We start from the raw sequence: 17,043 nt of genomic DNA, 5'->3' as shown, positions 1-17,043 counted from the left end.
TTGCATTTAATTTATGTAACGTGCAAGGCAGTATTTTTACCTTTTATATATTCCAAAACACACACTGACAGGAGAACTGGAACTTCTGTTTAATATTAATAGCTCATTAAATGAAGTATCTAATTTTCACACAAGAACAGCAGATATTAGAAGAATATAGTAGTAAAACCAGTAACCCATTTTTCTTGGAAGTCAATCCTATAACGATGCATATTATAATCTTAGTCACTGCAAACTTGTTTTTAAAATTAATGTATGGAAACATTCCATTTAAACTTCAATACATTATTTACAATGCTCATCCCACTGACTCAAATTGATAAATTATTTGCATGATACATTTTCTCATTAACAGAGTTGGTTTTTTTATTGCATACCTTCCCTTTCTCCGCACCCTATTTAAAAGGCTGGTTTCACTTTAGGTATGCAGGAAGAAGTGAGCTCTCTCTGGCTAGTGAGCATGTGAGAGAGAGAAAGTATATATAAAACTTTTTAAGAAGTTCATATACAGTACTTTTTATTTGTAGATCTCAAAGAACTGGGGGGAGAAAAAAGGAAGACTAAGGCTATCTACACTGCCACTTTCAGCACTAAAATTTTTGTTGTTTAGGGGTGTGAAAAAACACCCCCCTGAACGATAAAAGTTTTATTGCCGAAAAGCACTGGTATAGACAGTGCTTTATCGCCAGGAGAGCTCTCCCCCGGCGATAAAGCATGTCTACACTGCCTACGTCACTGCCCACTGCACACACCACTGTAACGGGGGTAGTGTAGGCATACGCTAATATAGCCCCCTTTTACAGATGGAGTAGGAGAGGCATGGAGAGGTGAAGTGGCTTGCCAAAGGGGACACAGTAAATTGTCAGACAAAAGGAGCTGAAATACAAGAAATGGCAAAGATGCAATCAAGGGGCTGATGTAGTATCTGAATCTACTTTTAATTCATTTTTTGTCAAGTTGATGGTGCCGCTTTAACGACAACAGTAGTGGAAGAGCCCATCTGTGCTTGATGCCCTGTGCCAAGAGAATATTTTGGTGGGGAACGTAGCAGGGCTAGGAAATCTTTTTTTTTTTTTTACCAGCTGCTGCGTTTACTTGAAACATTTGTAATTAGGTCCGGATCAGTTCAGAGTAATCTAGGAGCAGGGCCGGCTCTAACTTTTTTGCCACCCCAAAAAAAAAAAAAAAAAACCCACGCCGTAACAACCCCGCCCCCCACCCGCGCCGCCCCACAGAACCAAAACCAAACAAAAAAACCAAGTGCCGCCCGGGCCGAACCAAAACCAACCCTCCCGCACTATCCCGCCGAACCAAAAACAAACAAAAAAAAACCCACCGCCGCCCCGCCGAACCAAAAACACCCCCTCCCCCTCCAAGTGTCGCCCCACCAAACCAAAAACAACTCTCATTTTACAGAGGGGAACTGAGACAGAATGTAGTTGAAGTGCTTGCCCAAGGTCACAGAGAAAGTCTGTGGTAAAGACAGGAATTGAAGGTCTCTGGAGCCCCAGTATGGTGCTCCAAATCATTCTTCCCACTCTATAAAGTGCATATCATCAAGTTAACTGACAAATCCCCTACTTCCCTTGTACAGACCAGTGATCTATACTGATGGAAAAATATATGTAAGTTTGTGGATAGCATAATTATTTTGTGCACCAGACATACACTGGTGGCAGAAGTAACATCCACATTCGCTCACAAGATTTCACAACAATGCCATAGATAGTCATGAGGCAATGTCATATTGCGCAGATACTATGAGGTAGTTCAGCTATCAAGCCTTGTTACTGGTTGGCTATAGTGATACAATGCAAAACAGCATTGAGGTCCAGAGTGATAAACATCAGGGAACTGAATATAAACAAAGTTCAAGTAGGTGCATTGCACAAAAGAAAACTTTTGAATCTTCCAAAAGCAGGTGTAAAAAGACTCTCTATTCAGAAGAGAAGATCCAAAAAGATCTATGTGTGGGTTCTGCAATATAAGCTAGCAGGGGGAACTAGTGCAGTATTACCATCTCTTTTTTTTTTAAAAAAAAAGCAAACCCCAAATGGTACATTACATCATTCAGTGCAACAGCATTTGCTAATAGAGAACTAAACTGAAAAGCCAAGGCACATCCTAGCTGAGTATTATACTCAACTCACAAAGTCAAGGAAAATGTATATTTACCTCTCAACTTAATACTTTGTACCACAGATCTATTAAGACGCATTGATATAAAGCTAACAAACATGTGAGAAGATGTTTACCAATTAGGTACCTAAATCTAATCAAGATTTGGTTGGGAAAAACAAGCTCAGTTGTAAAAGTAACCACTTATAGCTATAGGTAAAACTGAGAAATCTAGCTTCATGCTGTACATAATTTATTCAGACTTTCTTCTCAACAGTTTATGAACAATCAAAAGTCAGTTTACCTTTTTTTTTAATATATATATATATATATATATAAAATTTATATATATATATAAAAAAAAGGCCTCATCAAATCTGACAGCCCTAATATGCAACTCCAGGTGCTGTAAAATAACGTTAAATACAACAATGAAGTAGCATCATATCTAGAACTTTTCTGTGAAATAAACCTGTTCGATCTAAAATGTAGCACACTTGATTGTTTTATGGGTTGGGAAAAATGAAGTATATGTACATCACATGTGCCATTTTAAAAAATGACAGAAGTCTAAAAAAAAAAAAAAAAGTTAGTGCTTCAAGATTGCAGTGAAAATACTTTGCAGCTAAAGTACTTTTTTCTCCCGAGAATTAAAATACCATTTTAGATATATTGTTTGCTCACCATATCATGGTAGATTAAATAGTAGCCTGTCTACATGATAAGTAAAAGCTCATAATACCCCATATCATATGTAAGGATATGAAATAAGAGAGTAAATTGTAGTGTAGACTCATAGACATTAAGGTCAGAAGGGACCATTATGATCATCTGGTCTGACCCCCTGCATGCTGCAGGCCGCAAGACCCTTCCCTGGACTCTACCGTTGAAGTCCCCAATCCTGTGTTTTAGTGACTTCAATCGGCTGAGACCCTCCTGCTAGTGATCCCTGCCCCATGCTGCGGAGGAAGGCGAAAAACCTCCAGAGGCTCAGCCAATCTACCCTTGAGGAAAATTCCTTCCCGACCCCAAATATGGCGATCAGTAATACGCCGAGCATATAGGCAAGAGTCTCTAGCCTGACCCTTGTTGGCCATTATGCTGTTCATGTACCATTGCTTGGTTTTCCTTGGCTACTATGTTTTATCATTAAACCATTCCCTCCATAAACTTATCCAACTTAATCTTAAAACCAGACAGGTCCATCGCCCCCACCGTTTCCCTCGGAAGGCCGTTCCATTATTTCACCCCTCTGATGGTCAGAAACCTTCGTCTAATTTCAAGCCTAAACTTCCCCCCGGCCAGTTTGTATCCATTCGTTCTCGTGTCCACATTAGTACTAAACTGGAATAATTCCTCTCCCTCCCTTGTATTAACCCCTCTGATATATTTAAAGCTGGCATGTGTAGTTACAATGAAAGATCTGCTACAATTGCATAGTGTTGACACAAATAACTACCACCATCATCACTGAAAGGTTTGCTGAACATACGAGGATATGTACTACCTCTACTAATTTATACCTATGTGCGTTAGACATTCTAAATTAAACAACTGGAAAACATTAAACAGATTTAAATGGCCTCAGGAATTCAATTTACGGGACCAGTGGAAACCAGATTTGCAATGAAGAGCTGTGTGACATCACATAGGCAAAACAGTCATTTTTGCAAAACATCACGTCTGAGATCCATTGTGATGCTCTGCCATTGATTCTGTACAAACAGCATCTTGACATTCATTAAGGAACAGTTAACTCAAAGCAGACCATGCAGGTGGGCAAATTATTCGCAGTATATTTTTATTTGTTAAGAGCGGACAATGTGTTCAGTTTTGACAGAGACACAAAATGGCGAGAGTCCCTGTCTCAACAAGCTTACAATCTAATAGAAAAAAGACAGCAAGATGGTGCTGTGAAGTCACAGTAAGGACTAACATAAGAGAGTTTTTTCCTTGTGTGCACACAATTCAGAGGGGGAGGAATGGTTCAAAGAGGAATATGCGGTCCCTTCTAACCCTATGATTATTTTCACCCTTTCCACACCACAGAAGAAGATTTTTGCAAGAAATTAAAGCTTAACATGGGCAATTACACCTTAATTCCTCTGATAACAATGCTCATCATTTGCAATTGCCCCTTACGCCCAAGAATCTCAAAGGGATTAAAGCTAACATCAATTGTCTGCCATTAATTTTGTAATGAATATAGTGGTAACTGCCTATAATGAATCAATGTAATAAATGTTATACGTATTTTACTTATGTATAAACCAAAGTACAGAGAATTAAAATGGTTTGCCCTAGTCACATAGGTAAATCTTGCCACTGGTTCTGCTATAATCACAAGATAACACTGCCTGTCAACCCCAACTCTAATCTCATAACAATGTATTATGTTTAGTATGAAAAAAGAGTGAACACACAGGGATATGGACAAACTAATCCATGACCATATACATTTCACACCAAGAGAATTAAAGCAGCAATTCACCACACTTACTCTTCATGCGTTTGAATGGTCAGCATATATCATTTGATAATTATGCCTGAATGATCCCAGAAAATGGTTTAGTCAAAGATGTGGACCTCCAGGGATCATGGACATGTTTCACTAGTTCACTTCAGCACATTTTAGATATTGTTTCCAGGCTTGTTGTAACAGCTAATATTTAAAGACAACCCATCACTTGTCTTTATAGAACAAAAGAACAGCCAGACTGGGTCAGACCAAAGGTCCATCTAGCCCAGTATCCTGTCTTCTGACAGTGACCAATGCCAGGTTCCCCAGAGGGAATGAACAGAACAGGTAACCACCAAGTGATCCATCCCCTGACACCCAGTCCCAGCTTTTGTCAAAGAGAGGCTAGGGATAGCATCCCTGCCCATCAGACATTAATGGACCTATCCGCCATGAATTTATCTAATTCTTTTTTGAACCCCGTTATAGTCTTGGCCTTCACAACATCCTCTGGCAAGGAGTTCCACAGGTTGACTAGGCATTGTGTGAAGAAATACTTCCTTTTGTTTGTTTTAAACCCACTGCCTATTAATTTCATTTGGTGACCCCATAATTCTTGTGTTATGAGAAGTAGTAAATAAAACTTCCTTATTTACTTTCTCCACACCAGTCATTATTTTATAGACCTTTATCACATCCCCCCCCTCAATCATCTCTTTTCCAAGCTGAAAAGTTACAGTCTTATTAATCTCTCCCCATATCCCTAATCATTTTTGTTGCCCTCTTCCAATTCCGATATCTCTTTTTGAGCAACTACATCTGCATGCAGTATTCTAGATGTGGGTGTACCATGGATTTATATAGAAAATATCATATTGCCTCTATCTACTATTAACTATCTTGAGTAGTTCTTAACTCTCTTGAGTAAGAACCAGAATTAGGATTTGATCCTTTAGGTCCTGTCATACCTTCCCAATAGGACTGAGAAGTAGGTGGATATTACTCTGTGTATTTATGGACTAACATAAAGGTGCACTGCCATAAACTGGTTGAAAGATTTCGACATGAATAATTTTGACAATTTTTTGGACCAAATTTAACTAAGGGGAAAAACTGTGAAAATATAGACAAAAATCGCAGTCTGTTTTTTGCCCAGCTCCACCTTCAACAATTATTAAGGCTACGATTATGTCGCAGAGGTCACAGAAGCTCTGACTTCCATTGTTCTCCATGACATTTTCTGCCCCTGGATTGGAGCTCCCAGCCAGCCCCTTCCTGCCCCAAAGCTCCCAGCCCCCGCACTGGTGGGGGCTGGGGGACCCCCCCCGAAGCTGATCAGCTGTGGCGAGCGGCTGGGGGACCCTGCAGCTCCCAGGCTTGGTGGGCAATGGGAGACCCCCGCAAGAGTGCCTAGCCAGCCCAGGCGCGAGGGTACCCCGCAGCCGCCCAGCCTCGTGGGCAGAAGGACCCCGCAGTTCTGACTCCCCACAGCGGCAGGAGACCCCAGAGCTCCCACTGACTGCAGCAGTGGGGGACCCAAGACCCCCAGGAGCAGTGGGTGCTGAACCTGCCTCCTCATTTTGTCAGGGATATTTTTAGTGAAAGTCAGGGACAGGTCACAGGCTTCTGTGAATTTTTTATTGCTTGTGACCTGTCCCCGACTTTCACTAAAAATATCCCTGACAAAAACTTAGCCTTAATAATTATTTATACAGTGCTGTAAACATGCATGGTGTTTTAAAAAAGTAGAGAGACGAGATCCCTTTCCCAAAGAGCTTTAAAACTACAAAAAACAAACACACAGGCTAACAGTTCAGATATAGGAGACTGAGAAAATAGCAATGGAGAGCAGGTTACTGTTGTACATAGTGGGTTGCCTCAGCACATAGCTGAGCTACATCCCATGCAGCCCTATCTCCCATCACTATCACGAGCCAATCAGATCCAGGGGTGACAAAATTCCAAAGTGTTGCTGCCCAAGATTGAGTCATGAAAGCCCTGGCTCAGGTAGCTGCTTCAACAGTAGCTGAAAGCTGGGGTTGCAGCAGCTGAAACTGCAGGCAGAGGGGGCGGGACAGCAGGAGGAGGTATGAGGTTGCTGAGGCCAAGGATGAAAATACCATAGCATCCCCTGCAGCCAGGAAGGAAGAAGAAAATCCAGTCCAGGATAAATACAGCCACCACAGTCACCAAGGGAAGGAGAGTTCAACCCAGTACAGGGGACTCAAGCCCTCCCGACTACAAACTCACTCAACAGGGGAGTCAAGACCACCAGCAAGATCCACTAGGTGACTTGACAGCCTAACCACAGCCAGTGCCTGAACCCTAGATCTCAATCTCCAGTGTAGTTAACACCCTTAGGTGAAGAGCAATGTTTCTCTCACCACCATTTCATTCTAGTTTTGAGCATTGGGAGCCACTTTAAGCTATCTAATCGATAATGGGTGAAAGTCACCTACATGCTCAGCCAATGCCCAACGTGATTAGCATCTGTCCACCACCCTATTGGGAGAGCTTGGGAATGCACTGCCACCTATTCCACTCCCCTTCCCTGTCCGCAATTTGACCTTTGTGTTTACATACAATGCAAAAATTAGAGTAAGTACTATACATTAGACTTCCACAGTCGCATCCAAAAACTAAGTTTGGATGTAGTGCACTGGCGTAAGGAGGGAAGACTTGGATTCATTTCAGCTCCCTTTGGGGGGAGGGATAGCTCAGTGGTTTGAGCACTGGCCTGCTAAACCCAGAGTTGTGAGCTCAATCCTTGAGGGGGCCATTAGGGATCTGGGGCAAAAATCTGTCTGGGGATTGGTCCTGCTTTGAGCAGGGGGTTGGACTAGATGACCTCCTGAGGTCCCTTCCAACCCTGATATTCTATGATTCTTCTGCTCACCCAATAACACCACCTGAATATTTAAATTTCTTTGATGGTGCAAACATTTCAAGTCGATAGACCAATCTTGTTTCAAAATACGATCTGGCAAACATGGGCTGAATAAACTAAGACTAAATTTAGGCTGTAAAATCATTAAATATCAGTTGCATTTCTTTAATGTAATATACTATATAGAAATGACATTGTCAATCACATTTTCATTTGTTCAAGGCAGAAATGCATGAATTTAAAGTTTTACCTTCTAACATGATTCACTTTATTAAAATCTTGTGATCCCAGGCTTTAATATCAAGTTGTATTTTTATTTTTTTAAGGGTACACATTCGCTATTAATTTGCCCACAGCTCAAACCACCTGTTAGAGCACAAGCCACACTTCTCTGGTAAATAAGCGGCTGCCAAAATAGAAACAAACAAAAAACAAAACGAGACCCCAAAAAACCCTGCATATTGACAACCATGAGGCCCCTGTACACAGCCTTACCTCAGAATCATCCGTAGATTCTTCGTTAGACCTGATTTCCTGAAAGCGATAAAAAAAGCATGAAGAAGAAAATTTAACATATGTGCAGAGTAAATGATAATTACCTTACTTTTTTAATTCTACAAGCCTTTTTATTAGAGGCAAAAGGTCAATAGAGTTTCAAGTGATTCTGACTGTGTTACAGATGAATGATTATCTTTTCTGCTTTTTTTGTTTACCCATACCCATTCTGTGTTTAGGACTTGTAATCTGGTGCCACACTGACAGTCAGTGGCACTGGTTGGCTGTGATACTACTGTTGGCTACCCTAAAGCAGACAGCAACTAATACCACATCATTCCAGAAATGTGCATCATCTAAGGCTCTAAGCAATAGTCAGGTGCCTGTGAAAGGTTTTCCTTCACCAGCACTGGGCAATCAATCTTGCAAAGCAATATCTAGCATCTCGGCCCGCAGGACAGAACTGCATGCTCAAGTGATCCACAGGCCAACTTCTGTATTTAGCCACTATTCGGCCATTAATTCATTGGCTTATTTTGAACTGGTTAACTCTTTTAAACAGTTTCCCAGAGAATTCTAATGATAATGCATATTAATAACAACTCTTCCACTTATGCACAATTCAGACAGAGTTCCTTGCTCAAACCTTCCAAGAAACTGTGCCTTTAAAACATCTGCCTTTCAAGACAATGAATCTTACCATCCTACAAAAAAAGAGAAGAGCCTACTCTTGCTAATCTCTCACCTGTCCACTGGTGAAATCTGCTGATGCCATGCCTCCTCAAAGAGGTCAGCAAAATGAAGATTTACTTAACGTATTTATAGTTATCAATAGCAATAAAAGGTTACAACTAATATGCTGACAGTGAACGTAAGCATTTTAACAACAGCCCGTGATATAAATGAAGAACGAACAAAAGAGAAGAAGTATTTCAAATCTTATGAAGTAAGATTTTGACAATAAGATATTTAGGTACAGCATTTCACAAGAGACAAAGTTACAGACAATGAGAAGAGAGATGAAGGAGAAAGAAAATCTAATTCTGATGATTACCAGTGTTTCATCTTTAGTTTGATGGTCACATTTATTTATTTTCGTGTTATAAAAATGTGCTTATTGTAACCTTTAAGCACATAGCAAATGCCTTCTCTGCACGATTGAAGATCACTATTAGTAACCAAGCAAAACAGCTTAGAGAGGGAGAAAAAGTCACATTTCCATTTACTGGTAGTGACTCCATACATGGCATTATCATGCTTACAGTCATCTGCCTTTCCAAGCTTTATTCACTACAGCCAGGCCCATCTCTAAAATATTGTCCTTAAATCGGATGCAACTGTTTATTCTCTGTTCAAGCCATGGCATGGGGAAGGGCAGAAACAATGTACTATAAAATGGGGGTAGAGGTGAAAAGGAGGGAGGAAAATCCTGACATTCCTTCAAGTGGAGGTTTGAAATATTTTTTGCCCATTGTCTCACTTCTCTTGGAAGTGGTACAGAAAGCTCAATCCAAGGAGCACAAATTCCAATCAAAACGTGTAGTGAAAGCATTTTGCAAGTTACAGTTAGTATCTTAGAAGAAATTAAAAGAAATTCCATTCAATAAAATATTTAAGTCCTAAAAATATAGAACTAAATTATGGTGACATGCAGAGCACTAAACAAGTGACATGAGCTGAACCACTGTACAGCACAAGGTGCAACATAGAATTTATATTACACTTACAGTATGTTATTAGATTTAGAAATGGAGGGACTGCCTTTGTTTCATGCACAGCACTAAGCACATCATCAGTAATTAATAAGAGAAACTATATGAGATTCACAGTTCTGATATTCTCAGTATTCTCAAAAGATTTCTCTCTTTCAAGAACAGAACTTATAAACAGAGGAAGGTATATGGTATAACAACAATGAACGACTGTGACTATGAATGAGAGTAACTAGGGCCCCAATCACATAAGCAGTTAGTTCCACATGGGCAGATCCCTGTGGCCTCATGGGGTCTCATTTCAGTCAATGAGGTTCCACAAAAGCCCAGAAACCCACCTGCACAGCATAGCTCCCAGGAGCTGGGCAAAAAAATACCAGGTCATATTGTGCTACATCACAACGGACTGCAGAAGTTGACTCAAATCACTTATCTATGTAAATGCCATAAAAGAGATTTTACTTAGACAGGCACTCAGATACCATTGTGATGGATGCTATTAACAACCTAAACACATAGTACATACACAAGGGGGGAAAAGCCACACAAGCATATATTCTACATCCAGGGTGCAATATTATTTCTAAAATTTACAGCTCTGACAGTTTATTAAAGGAAATGCTGAGCAAAAATTAAAAAGGAAATCTTGGCGTTTGGGAAGCTAATGAACAGGCTCTGTATCACCAGCTAGGACATTGGTAGTGTTTTTGGGTGTTTAGAATTGACAGATACCCTGCTAACTCACTATGCAAGGGAGCTACTCTGAAAAGCTTTCTGCCTGACTTCTCCCATTCCCACAGGTAAAATTGGAATAGTAACCACAGTCATGACTACAATGGGGTTTTGTTGGGATGGGTTTTTTTAAATGTATGAACCAAGAGGATTATCCCGAATTCTATTTTTTATTTTTAAAATAGTCTCCTAACTGTGAACAGAAAATCCCTGATGAGTGACTAGTAGGTGACCAGAATCCCAAACAGTGACCTAATAACTATCATTGGCAGGCCTGTCACACTCTGGGGTGGAAGGGGGGTGGGGAGGAATTAGCAGTGGTGGTGTATATTTCAGCCAATTGGCAGATGCTGGTTTTCAAGAATCCTAAGAATGGAGAAATGATACACAGATGAGAAAACTGGGGAAATTTAAAAGAATTCCTAACCAGTATAGTTAATCTCTGATTTGGCAGGCTTGACAATGCATCTCACCAAATGCAGTCTTTCATCCACATTGTTGTGGGAGGGTTTTCCCTTTACACTACATGCCATCAACTGACTTTAGGCCCATAACTTAGATAGGCAGGGAAGGAGAATCACAAAACCTAAATTCCAATGAAAGTTCACCTGCATGCACACACTATTTATAGTTCCTCTCCAGTGTAGGGAAACCCAAACATAAATCACTGCATCTTCTACATGCGAAACTGACCATCAGCAAAAGTGAAAAGACCACTCTCATATGATAGTCCATAGGGAGAGAAATGCCAACAATTAAATTAGACTGTTTTAATAATCAAAAGGTGTTCATTATTAAAAAGTAAGGATTTTTAATATGATACTTTTATATTCGACTGTGCTTTCATGGGGTGCACCAATTATGGATTTTAGTGACAGAGACAATGGAGAGAACACAAAGGATAACTGCCTCGACCAACAAAATTAACAACATTGTAGAGGAGGTGTATATCTGATATGCAACCTTTAAATACCAACATTAGGACCAGCCTCCTTCAGAGACTTTTAAATTTCTCCATAGTTAGGAAGTAAATCCTGGGAAAATAGTTCTCCTAAGTTTTATTATGCCCAACAAAAAGACACCAGTCACACTGCCCAATATACTGACAAAAAGCGTGTGTGGCAGTGGAGAAGATATGGAAAAGAATTTTCTGAAGGCTTTAAACAAATTATATTTATAGCATATGAAACTGCTATATTTGGGCTGGGAAACTTTTTCTTAAATCTATTTTATTCTTGTCTCACGTACGGGAACCACCCAACCCCAAAGAATGTTCCATGGAGAGAGTCCTTTTGAGCTGAAAAGTACCATGTGTAACAGGTATATTAAAAGAAGGTCTAGAACAACCAAAATTTCAGCTGCCTCCCAGAGAATATCCCCCCCTCCCCCATACTCATTCCCCAGCTTCCAGAAGAGAATCTCTCTCCCAACCAATTCAGATGGACTCATTTCTTTCTTCCACCTCTGCAGTCTTGATCTTCCTCTGAAGTGAAGCAGCCCGCATGCAACAAGCAGCTGTGTGCTCACACATGCTACCATAACATTTATTACGTCTGCCCCCAGATTCCAAAGATCCTGCCTTAAACCCTACCTGCCAGGGTTTATTGTAAAATATTACATTAAAACTAGGCCCCACTCCTGCCCACATTTAAATGTATAACTTTACACAGGAGTAATCCCACTGACTATACACTTAAATGTTGACAGGACTGGACGCTAAACATAGACTACTGCCTATTACACTATTTGAAAGGCTATTACTGTAATTATTACCGGTTTTCCTTGAGTCACATACTACATTCTAAAACTGCTGCACACATAGAACTGCAGAATAAGGTTCTTCAGCCTCAATCTTGCCAGGAGCTCAGCACATGCTGACCCCTGGACTCACTTCAAAGGGGCTTCGGGCATGTAGAGGGATTGAAACATTCAAATTGTCATTGTGGATGAGACCTGAAATCCATCTAGTCCAGAATCCCTGTCTACCACTACTAGATAATTCTAAAGTGCAATAGGCAGGCATGGGATAATCTGCTGCCTCCCCGGCCGATTAGGTTTCACCCTGATATCCAATAGTTAGAGACTGCCTTAAACTCTAAGGCATGAAGTTTAGCATCTCTTACCCCTCCCGCCCCGCAAAAAAGTTGTCAATTAAGATAACTCTGTATATTCCTGTTATACATATAAATCCTTTATTGGACCTTGCTAAATTCTTGGATCTGCCAATACAGTGCACTACACCGTATCAAGACCCTAATGACTATCAAAATTTTGTTTTGTCATTCGAAGATTTAACACACTTCCTTCTTTGCTCTCAGAATATAAAAGTTGCTTTAAAAAAAAAAAAAAAACTTTTAAAGGAAGCACAGCTCTGGTCTATACCATGGAATGACCACGAAAGAGATTAAATTTTGGACAAAATCTAAAGACAGGTTTCCCTGTACAATACAGTTCCCAAGAAGAGGATTTTCTCATATAGGGTAATATGACTAATTAGCTCCCTGGTGGTCTAGTGGTTAAGATTTGGCACTGCCACAGCCTGGGTTTGATTCCCAGTCAGGGAAAAGTGCCATTACATCAAAAAACCTTAATTATTCAGGGTGGTTAAACACTGGAATAAATTGCCTAGGGAGGTTGTGGAATCTCCATCTCTGGAGATATTTAAGAGTAGGTTAGATAAATGTCTATCAGGGATAGTCTAGACAGTATTTGGTCCTGCCATGCGGGCAGGGGACTGGACTCAATGACCTCTCGAGGTCCCTTCCAGTCCTAGAATCTATGAAAAGTAATTTTAAACAAATTGTTGGTATATAATATTTAAGAATAGTTCCAACCCAGAAGTCACCAATAATCTTCTCTTTAAAATAATTTAAGAAACCGTAATATTCTCTCCTCATACTCAACAACTGATTGAGATTGATAACTGATTTGAAATATTACTAAAAACTTAAACTTTGACAAAATCATAGCCACCAAACTCAATCAATATGAATTTGATATAACTAATAAATGAGTGGTATTTAATATCCAATAGCTTTACAGAAGTCAAACTAGGGGGGTTGGTGATTTCATGCTCATAAATTTGGGACTTTAAGCTATTTTTATGCATATGTGAAAATGAATGAGACTACAATATTGATTCTGAACCTTTGACAGAGATGAACAGGGTTTCAGCCTCAGCTTTAAATGCCCTCAGGACCACACTGTGCTGGCATCTTCAAAAAGAGTGGATACAGAATAGCCTGCAAAACTGTGCACTAACCCTACACCACTCTTCTAGCCACAAAGCCCACAAGTTCTGCTTCCCACAAACATCCATTTCCCAATTCTACTCCTGCTCCTCCCCTCCAATCCCCACCCCCTCCTGCTGCCTCTGCCCCCACAACCCTCCTCCCAATCTACACCCCCTCCCGCTGCCTCTCCCCCCCCACACACAACCCTTCCCACTGCCTCTGCCCCCACAACCCTCCTCCCAATCTACACCCCTTCCCGCTGCCTCTCCCCCCACCCCACAACCCTCCCCACCGCCTCTGGCCCCCACAACCCTCCACGCCCCACAACCCTCCCCACATCTCCCGCTGCCTCCACCCCCCGAACCCTCCTCCCAATCCCCAGCCCTCCCACTGCATCTGCTCCCCACAACTCTCCCCCAGCCCTGCCCCCTCCTGCTGCTGCCCTCCACAGCCCTCCCCCCAATCCCCGCCCCCTGCTGCTGCCCCCCACCCCCCGAAGCCTCTCTCTTCCCCTTCATCGGCTAGAAAACGCAGTAGTTTCTCCACTCCCCTAGTTTAACTCCTCCGCGCGGAGCAAACACTGAAGCTCCCGCTGTGCAGTTGTCAGTGCTCGCAGCGCTGGCACAGCCTTTACCTTCTCCTCTGCTTCCGCCATGGTGCAGCCACCTGACAGTCACGTGAGAAGCCGCGGAAAGTCAGAGGGCGGTGGAGGCAGTTTGGGTAATGTAGTTTTTCTACTTCCTCTTCTGCTGCTGGGGTTGGGGTGACTGGGAAGGAGGGGGGAGGCCTCTGCACCTGTGCCTGCCTCACTGGTACACAGGCAATACCAGATCTTAGTGCAAATGTCTTCACTATCAGACAATAACAGTAAGCGACAGAGCACTGCTAGCCACAACCATCGAAAAATCAGGAATCAGGCCCCAAGAAATTATGAGATTGCCTTAAAAACGACGAGCGATTGGAACAATAATAAACCTGTTGTTATTTTGTTGTGGTTTTTAAACCTTTAGGGCGAACTTGGCATTTTCATGTTTTTCTCCTCAACCATGAGGGCTAGAAACTTCCTATTTTAAAATGAAAGCTTGAGATCCTGATGTATTGACATGATTTCAGAAGGTGGGGGTTTAAGAAAAACACCAATTAGGAGACTTAAAATATAATGAAGAGAGCAGGAATCCTGCCCAATTCAGCAGGGATTAAAAGTTGTTGCTATCTTAACAGAAGTTTAGTCGCCCCTAGATGAGATGAGTTTGACAAGTTACAGCTCCCATGTCACACACTCACCAATTGGATTGCAAGTTCTTCAGGTCAGGGACCAATTCTTACTATGTGTTTGAACAGTGTCTAGCACACTGCGGCCCAGCTCTTAGTTGGTTTAACTAGTGAGAGCTCCTAAAGCAGGGACCAAAATCGCCTTACTCCAGTATTCCCAACTCCCATTATTTTTTTGCTAGTGATATGATTTTGGCTGTGCTAGAGGCCAGTAGGGAGAGAAGTGAAGCTCTCACTTTCTAGGAAATTTGAGCCCTGCCAGTGAGAAAGCTTCTCAGAGGGGGGTATCTACCCCACTTGCCCACTGCTTAGGGCAGAGCAACCAGTCAGAGCTGCTGTAGGAAGAGCACGCTCTCTTTCTCAGCAACCGCCTAACACCATTCTCACAAGAGGGGAAGGGGGAGCAAAAAGTCCAACAGATAAGTGTAGCTTTGCTGCTCTCTCTTTCCTCTCCCCACTTGTGAGCAATGGGGACAGTCCTTCTGATCTCCCCACTTCCTGTCTGCAATACCAGGCCATGGAAGGCACAATGGAGGGTGGTGAAGAGACCCTGGAGTTGACCTGCCCAAGCCTGGAAGGACTCAAGGGACCCTGCTGCAGCCCCCCTCAGTCCTGAGAGAGGGAAGTGAAGCACCCCCAGAAGAGCAGAGGTGAGGCTGAGGGGGTGAACTGAGGGTGCTGGGACCTGGGTGGGACAGAACTGATGTAGGGGAGGTTGAACTAATGGTGCAGGGGCTAAGCTGAATGGGTGCAAGGGGAGATGGGCTGCACTAATTGGGGACAGAATAAATTTCTGAGCAGGGAACAGGCAGATGTCGGAGTGAGAGTACCTGCAGCAGAAGTCAAAATCACTTGACCAATAAAACCGGGTGAATGGGCAGCACTAATTGTCAACACACTAGGAAGGACAGAATATGTTCAAAAATCAAAAGACCAGAATATAATTTTTTTTAAAATCTCATGATTTTGGTGCCAATCTCATGATATTTTGGAGTCTCACTCATGATTTTTGATCTCTTGAAACAACCCAGCTTCTGCAAATTTAGAGCTGCTATGAAGAAATGTGGTGTCAGTTATCATTTTAGAGTTACTTTATACCTTCAGTTGGCAATGCAGGAGTCAAGATGTCTCTTCTGTACCTGTATATATTTAAATAAATTTCTTCTCTAGCTATAAAAGTTAAATGTCTATTTTATTTTATATTTAAAATAGTCGCCTCTTTGCAACTTCTAGGCTAAATGCATCTTAGAAAATACTCAAGGAGCTGACAGAGGAGATATCTGAGCCATTAGCAATTATCTTTGAAAAGTCATGGAAGATGGGAGACATTCCAGAAGACTGGAAAAGGGCAAATGTAGTGCCCATCTATAAAAAGAGAAATAAGGACAACCTAGGGAATTACAGACCAGTCAGCTTAACTTCTGTACCCAGAAAGATAATGGAGCAAATTATTAAGCAATCAATTGCAAACACCTAGAAGATAATAAGGTGATAAATAACAGTCAGCATGGTATTGTCCAGAACAAATTGTGTCAAACCAACCTGATAGCTTTCTTTGACAGGGTAACAAGCCTTTGTGGATAGGGGGGAAGCAGTAGATGTGGTATATTTTGACTTTAGCAAGGTTTTTGATACTGTCTCGCATGACCTTCTCAGAAACAAACTACAGAAATACAACCTAAATGGAGCTACTATATGGTGCATAACCAGTTGGAAAATTGTTCCCAGACAGTAGTTATCAGTGGTTCACAGTCATGCTGGAAGGGCATAACGAGTGGGGTCCCGCAGGGATTGGTTCTGGGTCTGGTTCTGTTCCAATATCTTCATCAATTATTTAGATCAGTGGTTCTCAAACTTTTTTTTTGCGGACCACTTGAAAATTGTTAAGGATCTCGGCAATGATCTTTCCAAATGTTGTTTGTACTGTTAGATAACTATTGTAAAGCGCTTTGGATAAAAGTGCTATATAAAAAAAACCTTAATAATAATTAACGTTTTTTTGTTCTACAAATAAAAGCACACAACTCATATTTTAATATCCGTAGTCTTATCTTTCTAATGCGATGGATGTGCCCTCTGTCCCTCGACGCTGCAGCCCCCAAGCTGGGGCGGGGAAGGAGTGGGGTCTCTCCTTCT

General features: G+C 41.5%; 1 protein-coding gene across 1 annotated transcript in view; it reads right to left on the bottom strand.

The window, feature by feature from the left end:
* VPS41 (VPS41 subunit of HOPS complex) overlaps window positions 1-14,300 on the bottom strand; it is a 141,967-nt gene extending 127,667 nt beyond the window's left edge. Inside the window, exons 1-2 of the mRNA XM_054019212.1 lie at window positions 14,270-14,300; window positions 7,959-7,997 (exon numbers count right to left, since the gene is read on the bottom strand). Coding sequence (XP_053875187.1) covers window positions 7,959-7,997; window positions 14,270-14,290 — 60 coding nt within the window. The 5' untranslated portion in view covers window positions 14,291-14,300. The remainder of the gene's footprint in view (window positions 1-7,958; window positions 7,998-14,269) is intronic.
* Between the last annotated feature and the right edge of the window lie 2,743 nt (window positions 14,301-17,043).

Source organism: Malaclemys terrapin, chromosome 2, assembly GCF_027887155.1.
Source record: "Malaclemys terrapin pileata isolate rMalTer1 chromosome 2, rMalTer1.hap1, whole genome shotgun sequence".
In the NCBI taxonomy this organism is placed as follows: Eukaryota; Metazoa; Chordata; order Testudines; family Emydidae; genus Malaclemys; species Malaclemys terrapin.
Note: the sequence above shows the minus strand (reverse complement) of the source record. Positions and strands in the feature narration are given on the sequence as shown.